Source organism: Lepisosteus platostomus, chromosome 14, assembly GCF_059453375.1.
Source record: "Lepisosteus platostomus isolate fLepPlt1 chromosome 14, fLepPlt1.hap1, whole genome shotgun sequence".
In the NCBI taxonomy this organism is placed as follows: domain Eukaryota; kingdom Metazoa; phylum Chordata; class Actinopteri; order Semionotiformes; family Lepisosteidae; genus Lepisosteus; species Lepisosteus platostomus.
This window is the reverse complement of record NC_142624.1, coordinates 21,446,574-21,461,246: the sequence shown is the minus strand read 5'-3', so window position 1 is coordinate 21,461,246 and position 14,673 is coordinate 21,446,574. Positions and strand designations below refer to the sequence as shown.

At 36.7% G+C, this 14,673-nt stretch overlaps 1 protein-coding gene across 8 annotated transcripts in view; it reads left to right on the top strand.

The window, feature by feature from the left end:
• Nucleotides 1-14,673, top strand: part of LOC148648978 (double-stranded RNA-specific editase 1-like) — a 171,891-nt gene that overhangs the window by 111,588 nt on the left and 45,630 nt on the right. For all 8 annotated transcript variants that reach the window (XM_088604990.1, XM_088604989.1, XM_088604988.1 and 5 more), the window contains one exon: nucleotides 11,839-11,865. In XM_088604990.1, the coding sequence (XP_088461116.1) occupies nucleotides 11,856-11,865 (10 nt within the window). In that variant the 5' untranslated portion in view covers nucleotides 11,839-11,855. The remainder of the gene's footprint in view (nucleotides 1-11,838; nucleotides 11,866-14,673) is intronic.

Below are 14,673 nucleotides of genomic sequence, written 5' to 3'. Positions count from 1 at the left end.
TTTATAAGAATGACTTGTACTACACTTTATCCATTGAAAATACTTATACAGTACATTTTGTAATATAATTAGTAGGTTTTTTTTATTTTTACAGGTATGCTTCTCTCACAAGCCAGAGAATAAGTGAAAATTGCAAGCAAGATGCCAACAAGCAGAATATTTAGTTTTACTGAAAATCATGGTTGGAAGCATTACATATATTCAAAACATTAAATATTACCTTGTTTAATGTTTAAAAAAATCCTCTCAACTTTCATATATATATAAAGAAGGCCCCTTTTTCGTCATAGCATTTATTTTAAATGAATAAATCGCATAATTAAAATATCCAAATTCCTGAATAACCATTACCATAGATACGATTTTCTTTTCTAGTAATTGTTGTCTTTCACTGCATACATGGTAGTTTTGTTTAAATGCCTCAAAACCCAGCTAATCTGCCCACAATCCAACACTGCAACGAAGCACTTTGAATACTGCCTCTACACAGCGATAAAATGCACGCTCATGGTCCTCAATCTCAGTTTTTATAATAATTGCAATTCTTGTCGTTTGAAAAGCCTTTAAGCAATGTAACCTAATTAAATCCTTAAAGTAGAAAGTTTAAGTTTTTACTTTAGAAGTTTTTTTTGCAACTTGCATATAAATGAATGTTTTCAATTGGGAATATTATTTTAAGGATGTCCTTTCTCGAGGAAACGTCATGTCTCAATACTATGCACTCTGAAGCGCTTTGTGAGCCAAATTTATATATTTATGTTTAATTCTTTAGTGCCAGGTATGATTGCCCCGTGGGATTATGTCTTTACTGGGTGTTTCTGAAAGCTTTGTTCAGTTTGTTTTGATAGTTTTCAAAAGTTTGTTTTCAATCAGTGTGGAAAAAGTAGCAATAATAAATAGCAATCAGTGTGGAAAAAAATAGCCAGACAATTAAAATCTGTGTTATTAGGTTATTTCTTATCCTGTGTGTTTACAGTGGGGAAGAAGGTAGTTCTGACTGTGTACTGTATCATTTACTCGGTCCTCTTGTAGATTGTAGTCTACATACACTTCATCATTCTTCCCTTTGTGCGCCCATGGGATTTGTAACAGCAACCCAAGACGTGACAGAACACACAGTTGGCTTTTCCGAAATGGAAGGGTATAGAACCATTCTACATTAAAGAAACGCTGCACTTAAGCATTTAAAAAAATATTGTAGAACTTTATCCTTTTCTGGTGCCTCTTTGATGTGATGCTGCAGTTTTGAGTTTATCTGTCCGACAGAGTAGTTAGTGTGATCTGCAAACGAAGGTGAACTCTGCCCAGGTTTCTGGCTTTACGATTTCGTAAATGGGGGGTTGTCTACTTGCTGTGTGCAGGACTCTTTAAAAACAATATCTGTATGATCATTATAAAAATAGCACAGTTCAAACATTCTGTATAATTACTTGGTTTTGCAATCTTCTGAAACTAAGTAAACAATTACGCTGCAATTTGTGTTGGTAATTAAGAAGGTTGCAGCATATTTGAAACAAAGGTGCCTAATTAGATCTGATTAGAATTCTGCACAGCAGGATTACTGGTTAGTGACATAGAATCTGTTGGAAGTGAAAAGCCCATTTTGGTCATGTGTGAATCTGATTTTGGCTCTAAAAACATTTGAATCCATGATAGCCTGTTATGCTGGAAAAATACTGTATATTTTTCGCTGGGTGTAGGTGTGTGTGTCAAGTGTGGTTTATAAATATCATCCAAAATAATTTCCTCTTTAAATCAAATGCAAAGTAAGTGCAAAGTTATCGAGTGTGCACTTTCAGGAAAAAAAAACACTATGTATATGTCCAATATACAGTACCTTAAATATCTAAATTCACTTCATTCAATTCACTTGTTTGGAAAGTATAAGGCCTCCGCCATATGAAGTGTAATTTGCGTTGTACTTTGTTTTTAAACCTTTTAAAAACAACTTTTCTAATTAAAGAAATTAAACTAAAATTAAATGAAAAAAATAAAGATACATTAAGATACAGTGCTGCAGGAAAGATGGGAAAATCGCACATCTAGATAACTGCTGTACCCGACCAAGCTTGTGCTGCGTCCCATGATTATTTTGTTCAAGCAGTGAATTCCTGTTTCACCTGCAGGATTCTTGCTGATGGTTTCGGGTGATACTGCAATCTCAGTGCTATCAGGAGCTGCCTGAAATTCTGCCGATAAACAAACCATCCACAGATCTGCAGCCAAACAGCGATGCTCCTCACTGGCAAGAACTCTTATCTCATTTTGACCTTTCAAGGAAAAGTTATCTTCTCTTTTCTGCCCCTGTAGCTCAAAGCTGTCTGTCAATATTACCACAAAAGTTGGTAATCCTGAATCTTTGGGGTGTGAAATTCAAGAAAACGCATATATTTTTTTTTTATTTCTTGGCAAGAACTTTTTATTTTCTCCTTACCCTCTGATATCAGTATGCTTGCACTGGTTTGGAGTTTGGAATTATGTGATAGTCATCTTTTATGACTGCCACAGTCAGTGGTGCGAGGCCAATTGGAGGCAAATGAGAATTGAAGCGAGCAATCTTCTTGCTTACTTGGTCAGCCCATAGATCTGTGCTGTAAACAATCTTTTGGTAATGCTGAAGAGGTTTATTTTATCCCTATTTGTTTTCTACTTAATTTTTTCAAATCTCTGTTTAGTCTCAGTGGACCTTGTGGTATTTTGCATATAATTGGTGCCCCAAGTTCATAATTATTTATACTCCATATGTCTTTCTGTTGCTTCATTTTGCAACTTCTATTCATACGAAATACAAATGGTCTAAATCAATATGCCATTTAACTGCATTTGTTTCAACATATCTGACTTTTTCTGGAATAAAGCAGAAAAAAATAGCATGATACAGAAGATCAAGGATATCTGAATACAATTTGATTTAGTATTGAAAAAGAATAAATTACTCAGAAAAGAAAGATCATTTGAGCATAGAGATGAGCTATTTTACACAGAACATTAGAATTTTTTACGTTTCCTCATATTTGAGTACTAATAGAAAACATCACAGTTCTCTATCATGAACAAATCAGGAAATCGTATATGAGTGTAAGCTCTTTGTAGAAATTAAATTGCAGTCCAACAGTCTTCTTTTACTTCCTCATAATAACAAGGGCTGATGTAATTTACAAAAATATCAAAGTGATATTCCTTCAGTGCAACTGATTAATTACACAGTTAAAAAAGTTAACAACTGTTAACAATATTAAAACATCTGTGGTTATTTTTTATGAATTGCCGCTCTTAAAAACCAAATGCTCTTTTCTGACCAGTGAAGAAATAGCACTTTGATTACATGGTATTACTAAAAAAGAAAAAAAAATGAGGATACATGCTGCATTTCTCTATTTCAATCTCTCAGGAAACTGATAAATTCAAAGCTTCAGAAGAAAATCCACAACATAGCTGACTCATGACTCTTTAGGGGAATGGATAATGTTTTGAAGTAAGAGCCGAGAACTTGAGATGAAATTTCATCCCATGTATTAGTGGTGGCCAGGCTTGTTTGTTTGTATTAAGCACCACGATTATATTGCCCTTTCCTGCTGCTGGTTGTTACAGCACAGGGTGGCAGTCTGTTTTCACAAGGGGCCTGGGCGTGTGCCTGCCAGCTCAGTTCATGGTATAAATAGCTTTAGCTGATTGGGAAGCTGGGATGATATGGATGAAGAGTTCATAAGCAGTTTGTGTCTTGCAGTTTCCCAGTACTAACAGGCCAGAAGTGGTGCCATTTTCAGGAAAAAATGTTAAATGGATTTCTGCCAGTTAGGTTTTTTGCCAGGGATTCTGTACTATGGCATAGGGATGCAGGCTTCTGGCATTCTTTCCGTGAAATCTCAAGTTGAAGATGTTAACAAGAGGATGAACTGAAGACCATAACCTTGAACATCCATCAGCACATAGCAGCAGGATATCTTCCAAGTAACACAGCGCAAGACGTCACGTGTCAGTTGCTACAAAGCTCATTCTAAGAGTCAAAAGCAATGGTACACTCTATAGTAAAACAGACTTTCAGATGTGTGCTTGAAATCCTCAAGTGTCTCTAGGTATTATGTGTTCCACTTTTGAAATGAAGCTGCCAAAGAATTTAAGATACTTGGCAGAACTTCATCCTGTTAGTGTATGACAGTGCAAACAATTCAAGTATGCCCACTTGAATTGTTTGCTTTACTTCATATACAGTCGCCTCCACAATTTTTGGCACCCTTAATAAAGATGAACAATTAATACTGTATAAAATAAACATCACGGATAATGAGCTGCATTGTTAAAAAATATGGAACAAACTATACATTCTAATGCAAATGCAATTATTGGCATCCCTTTAAAACAAAATTAAATCTGCATTAACGTTCATCTTAGTCTTAAGGAACTGTATCAAGGTTTTCCCTGGCTTCCTGTTTCACTAGGGTTAAAAAATGAGGTGACAGATAAGATGCCCTTGTCATCCCTTAGCATGGGGAAAGGCCAAGAACAAATGAAAAGTGACAAAAATAGTTGTTGACCTTCTTAAATCAGAGAAGGGGGAAAACAATAACAAAAAAAAACCTAATTGTACCACTATTAGGGCAATAATTTATCTAGTTTAAAACTAGAACAGTGGTAACTTGCCTAGTACAGGACAAAAGTCAAAGAAAAATCCAAGAGCCACAGTAGGAGAATTACAGAACTTGGTACCAGAACATTTTGATGAGTATTAGACATTGTGTAATGGAAATCCAAGTCCATTAATACTGGTACACAGATTCAGTTAATCCAGATTTATTTGCTGGTAAGTCAGCAAGTAGGGTTCTTTAAAGGGTTATGTGGTAAAAGCCACCAGTCTTTGGCTCCGGTTTAAATCCAGGATGTGCCTCTTGGACTGTTTTTGGCCAGGAGTCTCAAGTGACAATGTCAGATTGTCTAAGGATCTCCTGCACAGGGTAGTATTGATCCTGGCCGCCTCGCACTGCAATGTAACAATGCCTCCGTGGCTGGTAGAGGATGCATCGGTGAGCGTCATGGCTGTCTTCCAGCTGGCAAGTAAGTGCTGATTGAGTGGCTCATTTTGAGTTTTGTTAACTAGTACATTAAAAAAAAAAACATTTTTCACACAAATAACCTTCTGAATATTGACACTATAAACGGTTTTCTAGTAATTTTATAGGATGAATACTGTGATGTTACTTTGCGTTGCGTTTTTGTCATCCTATCACACCCCTCCATGCTTTGCTTACCTTTTTAGTGGATTTTACTTGATTTCCTCCACCTTAAACTACAGTACTTGCACTCATGCCAGGTTTCAGTACAGCTTTGGATTGGGAAAAATGGCCTGGAGAAAAACATCTTGACAGCGGAAGAATGTCAAAATGCTTGTTTTTTTTCTGTTTAGTTGACCGTGGTAGCAGACTCTGGGGTTGGGTCGGTGGGATTGAGAATTAGGATATAGTTTTTCAAGATTTTTAGTTCCGCAGGCAAGAGGGTATTTGCCACTGAAGGACAGCCCTTACAAGCAAACAGAGCAACACAAAACTTGTGCTTTTACCGGCTGTCTGTTGGACAAATGAAGATGCCTTCATTTACCTTCCAAAGCTGTCTGTAACTGTGTAAGGTGGCCACTTATACTGCCTTTGGCTGGAGGTTACTGAGTGGAATTTATATGGCCTTTATGTGGACAGAGAGGCACACTGGGACTGCATCATAAATTAGAGCTGTCATAAAGATTTTACAGGTCTTGCTGAAAATGGGAAAAAGGATGGCAGTCACCAAACATCCTTGAAGAGCGAAGTAAATGATTTTTATTAGTTGTGCTGCAGTGGCATTGATGACCTACATTGGAGGCTCCTGCCACTTGCACAAAATTTTGAATTCATTTTTTTCCTGCTAGACTCAGCAAGGAGTAGGTGATTTCCAAGGGAGTTTACTTTCGGGGAAAGGCACATGGAAGTGTTTTGGTGGTGGACTGAGTTTTTATCTCTTTTTTTTTTTAGCAAGCCCCATCCTTTTAATGTTGTCACAGATCAGCTAGTTACCCTACCAGTATAGTATGTCTTTGGCCTCAGGGAGGAAACCTGAGCAAACACGGGGAGAACATACAAACTACACATACAGTAGACAGCACCCCAGGTCCAGAATGGAACCCAGAGCCCCAGTGCTGTGAGGCAGCAATGCTGACCACTGTGCCACCGTGCTAGAAGAATGAACAGGTTCCAGGAAACCTGGGCACCTGGAGGAGTCTCATGTGAACATGGGGGGAGAACTCATACTGCACACAGATAAACCCCAGATCTGGAATTGAACCCATGGCCCCAGCATTACAACGCAGCAATGCTAACCACCATGCCACCCACCTAATGCATACAATTTCTTGGCACATTCCTGGCAAGAAAACATTGGAACATATGGGGAAAACTGTAAAGGAAACCCACCCTTTGGAACCATGCAGAACGAAATCTCAAATTCATGAATGTTTGAGAAAGGAGACCAATGAATGGCATTGTATCCTGTGTCTGTAAGAACGGTCAGAGTTGTGGTTATGAATGAATCATTGTCAATGTAAATTTATCTGGGGTTTGTCTGAATTTAGAGCAATATGTAATGTAAAACACAAAATATTCATTAAGTCCTCAAATATTTGTAAATGCTTTGTCTAGGGTAGCTTTTTTGCATTAGGTAGAGGTCAGCTATTGTCTTGCTTATGAGTCTTGTGATTTTTAGCAGTAGAATGTTACCTCAATGTATACATTATGTGTTACATGTATGAATACTTAAAGGACCATAAATTGGTATCTAAAATCTAACCTGTACATTAAATAATTCACTGTTCTATGTTGTTATTGCAAAGATCCACTGCAAAGAGTATTCTGTAAGTGAAGCCTGTTTTAATTTGTGGAGGCTGTTGTGCATTGTGGATATGTTTTAAAGGCTGGGTAAAAACAGCCCTGATCAAGATGCAGTGCAACATTTAAGAAATTCTAGTGTTATTATGTAAATACAAAACATACTGAATGTTTTTTTACAGCAAAGTATTTAAATGTCTTAAATTAGCTAACTTTCCCAATATATCACTCAGTAAAGTGCAATATAAAAAGTCAGTGTTACAGAATTCTTAGAGCAAATGATTTTCTTTTTCATTGCCTCTTTTATGTTCTTGCTAAAAGACTATACATTGTGCAGTTGTGTGCTTGTAAAATTAAAACTGAATTCAGAAACAAATGCATGAGATGTGCATGATACTGCATTGTACCAGTTAGTACTTTCTTTTTTCATGCTGTTGGCTAATAGTTAAATTTCAGTGTCCTAGTTGTAATTCTGCTGATGGATTCTGCTGTCATATGTATAAGATTTATGCCACATGGGAATGGTTTTTAGGTGCTTTACAGTCACAATGGAGGAGACTGGTGGAGAGAGTGACCTCCTATGTCACACAGTTTGTTAAAATGTTATTTATTTTGTCCTTTTGCTTCTAGGGAAGAGATATACCATATGTTTTAGGTGTTGGATCATTGATATTGTAATGCTTTAGCTCAACTGGCTGGGTCCCTGTTGAGTGACGCCGGAGGCCCGAGTTCAAGTCCCCAGCGGTGGGGGGGCTGACCTGAGGTGGAAGCGGTGAGGGTTCCAGTACCCACGTGAACCCAAGAGCGCTACAATATAATTCTCAATATATTGGCTGCGGTATTCTTAGAACATGGTTCCAAATGAAAGTCCCAGCTAGCCTATTAAGTAGGTTGTAGCTAATTAATCCAAGGATCTCATCCAGCAATATATTGGTTTCTTGAGGGAAACCAATATATTGTCTAAGAAGTGGCTGGGGAGCTTTTTCCATACTCCTACAACCCTTTGTGTAAATAAGTACCTGCTGTTCTCAGGTTTAAATGCGCATTGACATACTTTTTAGTGTATGACCTCTTGTGTTTCACTGTTGATATTGAAGTTGTCCTCTGGGTTGACTTTGTCAGTGAATTTGAGAATTTTGTATCAGGTTCACTTGTTGTCTTATGTTTTCAAGAGTAACAACGGTTCAGTTTCTTTGGTATGTCCATTTAGGTCATTCCTCTAAGACCTGGAATGTAACTGTTAGCTCTTCTTTTAATTTCATTTGGCAGTTTTGGTTGATCTTTCTAATTTGATACCATCTGCAAAACTAAATTTTTAACTTAAACTAAAATGTAAATCACTTATTTCAGTTAGTTTGAACAGTGGTCCTAGTTTAGATCCCTGAGGTACTCCACTTATTGTCAACCCTGTTTGAGCATTCACTCTTTATCTGTACTTAAAATGTCATGAATGTGCTTCTACTATTCTTTGTGACATAGTCTAGAGTTTTGGTTTTGTTTCAGACCATAACCTGAATCTGTGTTGGTTGGTATAAGTTGTCTGTTAAGATTGGTATTTACGGGAATGTTGTGATAATGGGCATATTATAGAATTGCGGCTATATTATGAAGGAGGCATAATACTGAATACCATTACACTGCTAAATTTAACAGGTTTGTGGTGCTTGCAAAACAACCGTGTGTCCAGGCTCGGACACATGGCCCTCTGTAGTAGAGCACACTAATGTGAATGTTATTCTTTGGAGTGTTTTGGTGTTTCCAGCAAAAGAGGTTTATTTGTATCTCTGGATCCGTTAATCCAGCACTTGAAACTTTGATTGTTTGAACTACTGTGATAGATTGTTGTTCTATCCAGGGCTTATTGACCAAACAGTGCAACCCTTGCTTGATGAGACAAACACCGGCTTCCCCATGACCCTGTAATGGATAAAGTGGTTAGAAAATGAATGGGTGGACGGAAACACTCAATAAATGACTTTATTGTTCAGTCATGCTGACATTTCATTGCTCTTGCTAGAGGGAAATGAATACAAATATACAAATTATGTTTGTCTAAACTGTTAAGAGGGTAGACTTTATAATATTGTTAAAGTAAAAAAAAAAATCTTTTCAGTAATCTGGTATCACAGCTTTACTAGAAATTCAATTACTGTGGAAAATACTTTGCCTTAATTACTTTTGACCCAGCAGACACTGTTTGTATTTTTGCTTTTCAGTCATGGTAAGCAGTAAGGGTCACTGAGCTCTTATTTTTATAGCCTTGTTATCCATTTGCATCTCCCTCATAGAGGTGATGTTTGCAGTCGCTATGAGATGATATTCTGGATTTGACAAGAACAGTAATAAAAGACCACATTGAACATGAGAACTGGTGTTGCAGGAAAGTTTTTTGTATTAACATCATAATGTTAATACATAATGAGGTCCTAAAGTTCTGTACATAAAAACTGGAACAAAAAAATAAAAAAGTAGAAAAAAACCTAATACAAATCTTGGCCTTGAAGACAGACAAGTTTCCTGTATCAAAAATTCAAACTTCATAATATACTGTAACTGTGCAATGATATAAACATGGGATAGTTATGAAAGGAATTTTTAAGTCAGTTCTGGACCTGTCTGTAATCCAGTAAAGAGGACAACAATTATACATGAGCCTAAGACCAGGATTTATTTATTGTTTTTTATTGTTGTTCATGATGTTGCAAACAAGAGGTTCTAAAGCGAGATTAGGGTCAAAGATTTTTCATTTTAAAACAACACTTGAATTGTGTATAGCCATGATAAAACAGATTGAGTTACTTAGAAAAAGTGGTGGCCTCTATAACACAACCTCAGTTTTGTCAGCTTTGTCACAATCGGAACTGCAGAAAGTTTGTTGCGTCAGTAATTGATATTGGATATACAGTCATTTTTATCTGAGATACATCAATGCTTAATTTAGTATGTAAAAATAATCTAGTTTTCTTCAGCATAAAGACTGGATTTCACACCATGACATCTGAGAATTTGGCTGAGGGGAAGTATATATGTGTAAAATTGAACTGGTCCCAGTCTAGACTCCTGGGGGACACCTGAGGAAATCGTTCCAATGAGAGACCTAATCTCCGATTCCCCTGATAAAAATGAGATAAGGATAAGATCTGAACCATCTTAAAGCAGTGCCAGAAATTCTCAACACTCTTTCCTAACCATGTTAGAAGAATCCTATAATAGACAGGCTGAAGCTCCTGTAGTACTAAAATAAACAGAGCCCCAGACCCACAGGCCATTAGAATGTCATTCATGATTTTTGCAAAGGCAGTTGCAGTTCTTTATATATTGTAGGCCAGATTGAAAAAAACGTTCATTAAATGTAATTCTTGTTAGAGGACTGGTCAACTGCTGTGATGAATTACACTCCAGACTTAAAGCCAAAAGGGCAGATAGGCAATTTGAGATAGGCAATGATTACAATAAATAAACGGCACATTTGTTCACTCTTTCTGTATTTTAGTCTGCATCACTACTTCTGTAAATAGAAAGGCCTTTTACAAAGTCTTTCCTGTAAAAGATGGATATATCTTCAATTGGTCCTCAAAGTAATGTAAATCACATGTTACAGGAATTCCTTTAGGACTGGAAAAAAGGGCAGATGTTTTCAAATTAAAAGGGCAAAGGGAACCCATAGGTGTCAGCATTCATTTCCACTGCATTGTGACCCATCAGTTTTAATCAGAGAGGCTGACAGCCAATCTCTTGTACTGGGACCCATTTCTTATTAACAGCTCTTTGCCCACACATCTCCACACATGTAAAACATTAAGAATCATTACAGGGACCTAGGCACTGTACAAAATTATTAACAGTGAGGGGCTCTGAAGCGTTATGCTTCCCTTAACTTCTGGCTCAGCCTCATTTTGATACTTTAATTTCAGAAAGGTTCAACATTCAGGGAGGTCTTCTACCAAGTGTATGATAAGGCTCTTAAAATATATCTGACGTTATCTTTTGATTTATCTGATGTACGTACATATTGATGACTGGAATCCTATTCAGGGTGTAGACCTGCTCTCCGCTCTGTACCTTTTGGATAGGCTTTGTGTCGAAAAGATTCTTACTAGGAGTAAATGACTTTGTAATAAATAATAATAAATCAGGAAAAGCTATGACATTTTTTATTTCTAAGGCACTGAGCTTTAGATAGTCATTCTATTTCTCCAGCTGAAAACACCATAAGATAGGATCAATAATGTGATGGCTAAGCTTCAGTCTTCTTACACACTGTTCTGTGTACTGTAGTTGCCCTAATGTTTAACTTAACTGTACATTTTCTTTCCTTTACAGGTTCTTTCTTCATAATGCTTCTTTAAAATATTTCTGTAAAATGTCCTATTAGGAATGCAAAATTAAAAAAACTCAGTTTATACCATCATATTTGTGTTTTCCTACTCATTTTTTTGCATATTCCTTGCTGTCTTGTTAGAATTTGAATGTGTTAGTTTAATTTCTTATATGTGTGCATTTTTCTGTTGTATTTTAGATTATTGAGGAATAAGTGCATGTTTATTTTTTCAGTATGTTAAAAGATAACTGGTACTAAGAAAAGAAAAGGGATTAAGTTAATCCCTTTTAGAGATTAAATAATATATCAGGGATCATGTATGAAAGCCATTAATTGGGCTGTGTTAAATCAATAAATATTGATGTCCTTTGTTTTAAAAGTTTGGAATACATTTTTGTACTATACACAAAGCAGGGTTTTATATTGAACAATATAGCAATCTGTATAGCATTTCTCTATAACCTTTTATTATATTGCATCTTAATCAAGTGCTAACACTGCTGGTATTTTTTACTATCATTCTACCAGTATTCTGAAACAGTCACTTATAAATAAATTAAATGAACCAGCTCTAAATATTTAAAGAAATGCTCAACATACAGTAACTCAATGTTAGGTCGTAGATACCGATGTCTGAAATCTTTTGAAACTTTTTTTTTCTTTTCTTAGGTGTCAACGGCAAAGCAATGACAGAAGGTATGTATGTATAAAATAATACACATTTTAAATGTTTAAGATTAATCTTTTAAGACATTTCCTGGCTAGGTACTGTATATGACCTATAACACAAGAAATTGAATGTTTTCACATTTCATTTTTTATGTATTTAAGCTAAATTGGTTGGTATTAAAAAAATAGATTCAAGGGTTGTAAAATAAAAATTCAGGAATGGTCTCTTCATTTGTGTATCTTATGCATGTAAGAATATGTATCCACAGGAACCCTTTTTATTCTGTAATTGGCTTTCCTAATGACTTCAGACTCTCCTAATATTTATTTGCAAACCAATTGGACAGTCTGTCCTTCAAAGACAATTGATAAGACACCGAAAGGAATAAGAAAAAGTCAGAGTTTACTTAACAAGTAGTAAAATTGGAGTCTGATATGCAAATTTAATGGCATTTGGTGTTCTATCTGTCCTTGTTTCATTTCACATTTAGTAAAATCAAAGTGATATCAAACATGTAAAATGCATATTTTTTCTCGCTTCTGGGACTGATTGTGAGCAATTTAATTGGCTACAGAATTCCTAAAATAGACATCTGATTAGGTAAAAGTGTTAGAAGGGTAATAGGTCCTAAGTGCCAGTTGGTAATTTAGATTTTCTTTTGAATGTATTAGTGTTGTGTTGAAGGAAATGTGATGAAGTTGGACACGACAGGCAACCCATTCTGACTTTGGTATGGTATTTGAAAAGGACATAATGTTGGCAAATCAGTTTGAATTCCTGTGACTTTGTGACCTTCATACCAGGGTATCAGGTATGAATATAAGCTCCAAAACTAGAGTCACTTTTTTCAGAGAAGTAATTAGGTCCCAGCTCTCTTCATCAATGGAACAAGACACAGATTGAACACAAGATCCCAACCGTATCAGTGCCATGCTTATACTGCCTGAGCCACATAAAACATAAAACAATCAGCCAGGGCTACACTACCTCTAACTTTAAGATTGTTTTTACTCCTACATGTGATTAAGTCACTGTTGACAGGAAAACCTACAAAATGACAAAATGGCTTCAATTGTAATTGGCACTCAGAAGTCATGAAATTCCAAGTGAAGGAAAAGAGCTGTTGGGATAGGCTCTGCATTGAATTTAGCCAATCATATGGGATAGAAGGAAAAAAAGATTTCAGTCTGTGTCAAGTGTCCATCCTGGAAGGAGGGAGAGCTCTCATTACAGATGGATAGAGCTGGTTTACAGGTGTGTAGGACTCAGTGAGCAAGGGATTGAGAAAATACATTTGTGAATTAAGCTGTACTGAGAGACATCACAGATGCTGGACAGGTGAGGTGCATAGTAGTTTATTTGCCAAGCTCGGTGGAGTTGAAGTGTACTGCCAAGAAACAAGGTTTGCCAGCTGAAACATGGCTTACTGGTAGCATTACCACCTGGAGGAGTGAAGCATCACCCTGCAATGTAGAAGTGTATCTTCTTCCCACAGCTGGGAGATTGAGGCACAGGTTGAGTACTAAGTACTCCCTGTGCATTACCCTGTCAGCAGAAAGATGGGCTGCAGTGTCAGGAACACAAGTATTGATTGGAGAGAGGCATCACTGACCCAACTGGATCAAGTCAGCATGGTTAGTCTTTATTAGTAAAGAGCTGGTGCTAGGTAAAGAGTGAAAGTTGAAGACCTGACTTGAAGTTATTATTGAAGTGAAAGAGTCGCAGACAGTAAACAGCAACAGTAAATAGCAAGTAGTGAAGTGAAGATTAAGAATTGGATGACATAACAATCAAGTTAATCAAGTTGAATACTCCAGAAGAGTTAGAGTGAAGAGTTACTGAGATATGTGAGTAAAGCCTCATGAAAAACCATATGCAACGAAGAGAACTGTGCAGTCTCCTCTCAGAAAGCAACAATGTAAAAGAACAAAGATCCCAACGGGGATCCGAAAGTCAAAGACGGATCACTTTAAGTGAAACGCGGGCACGTAGTTTCCACACTGGCTGGAATTAGGCTCATGTGTGTCAGTGGTTGTCACAGACACCCTTGGATGTAGATGACACTTACACTAGTCATGCATACTTTCAGATGGTGATCAGTAACTCATCAACATCAATGCTCTGTTCTGTTTATCCCCTAAATTAAGCAGATATCACTTAAAACTCTTTAAAACTGGTGTAAAATGTTTGCTCCAGCAGGTGATAAAGATTAAAACTTTATGGAAAAATATGAAATGCATTATGTAGCGTGAACAACTTTGCAGAAGATCAGTCTCTGAGGAAGGATTGCAATTGAATCCCTGCAGTCATTTCTATGTGCCGCATTAGCAGAGATAAGTCATTTGGCTGACATTTTCATTTCATTCACTAATTACAGCTCTTATTATCTGGTGTGTGAGAACTAAAGCGGCTGCTTTCTTCCTGCACTCCTCACAGTGTAGTCAGTGGAGCGCTTGTATAGGTCCTCCGATAACATTGTCAGTGTTAATGTTCGGTAGGACAGAGTGAAGTGGCTTGAGGGAGCAGGGTTTTTAGTTTGCGCTGAGTTGAGATTACAAAGGCCGCAGTTCACAGGAGAAAAGGCAACCTTGCTTCTTAGGCAAACAATATGCGGTCAAACCGGAGTCTGTATGAAAATGATATCTATACTGTTCTAAATAATTATACATGAAGAGCTCATGTACATGAAATGGGATTCAGCTTCTTAAAAATTCTAGATATTCATTAATCTTTTGCCACTTCAGAGTAAATACAGTGTACAGTATATATGCGTTTTATAGTGATATTTGCCATTTGCTTGCTAATAATAAGAAGCTTTTTAGTCATCCCGTTAA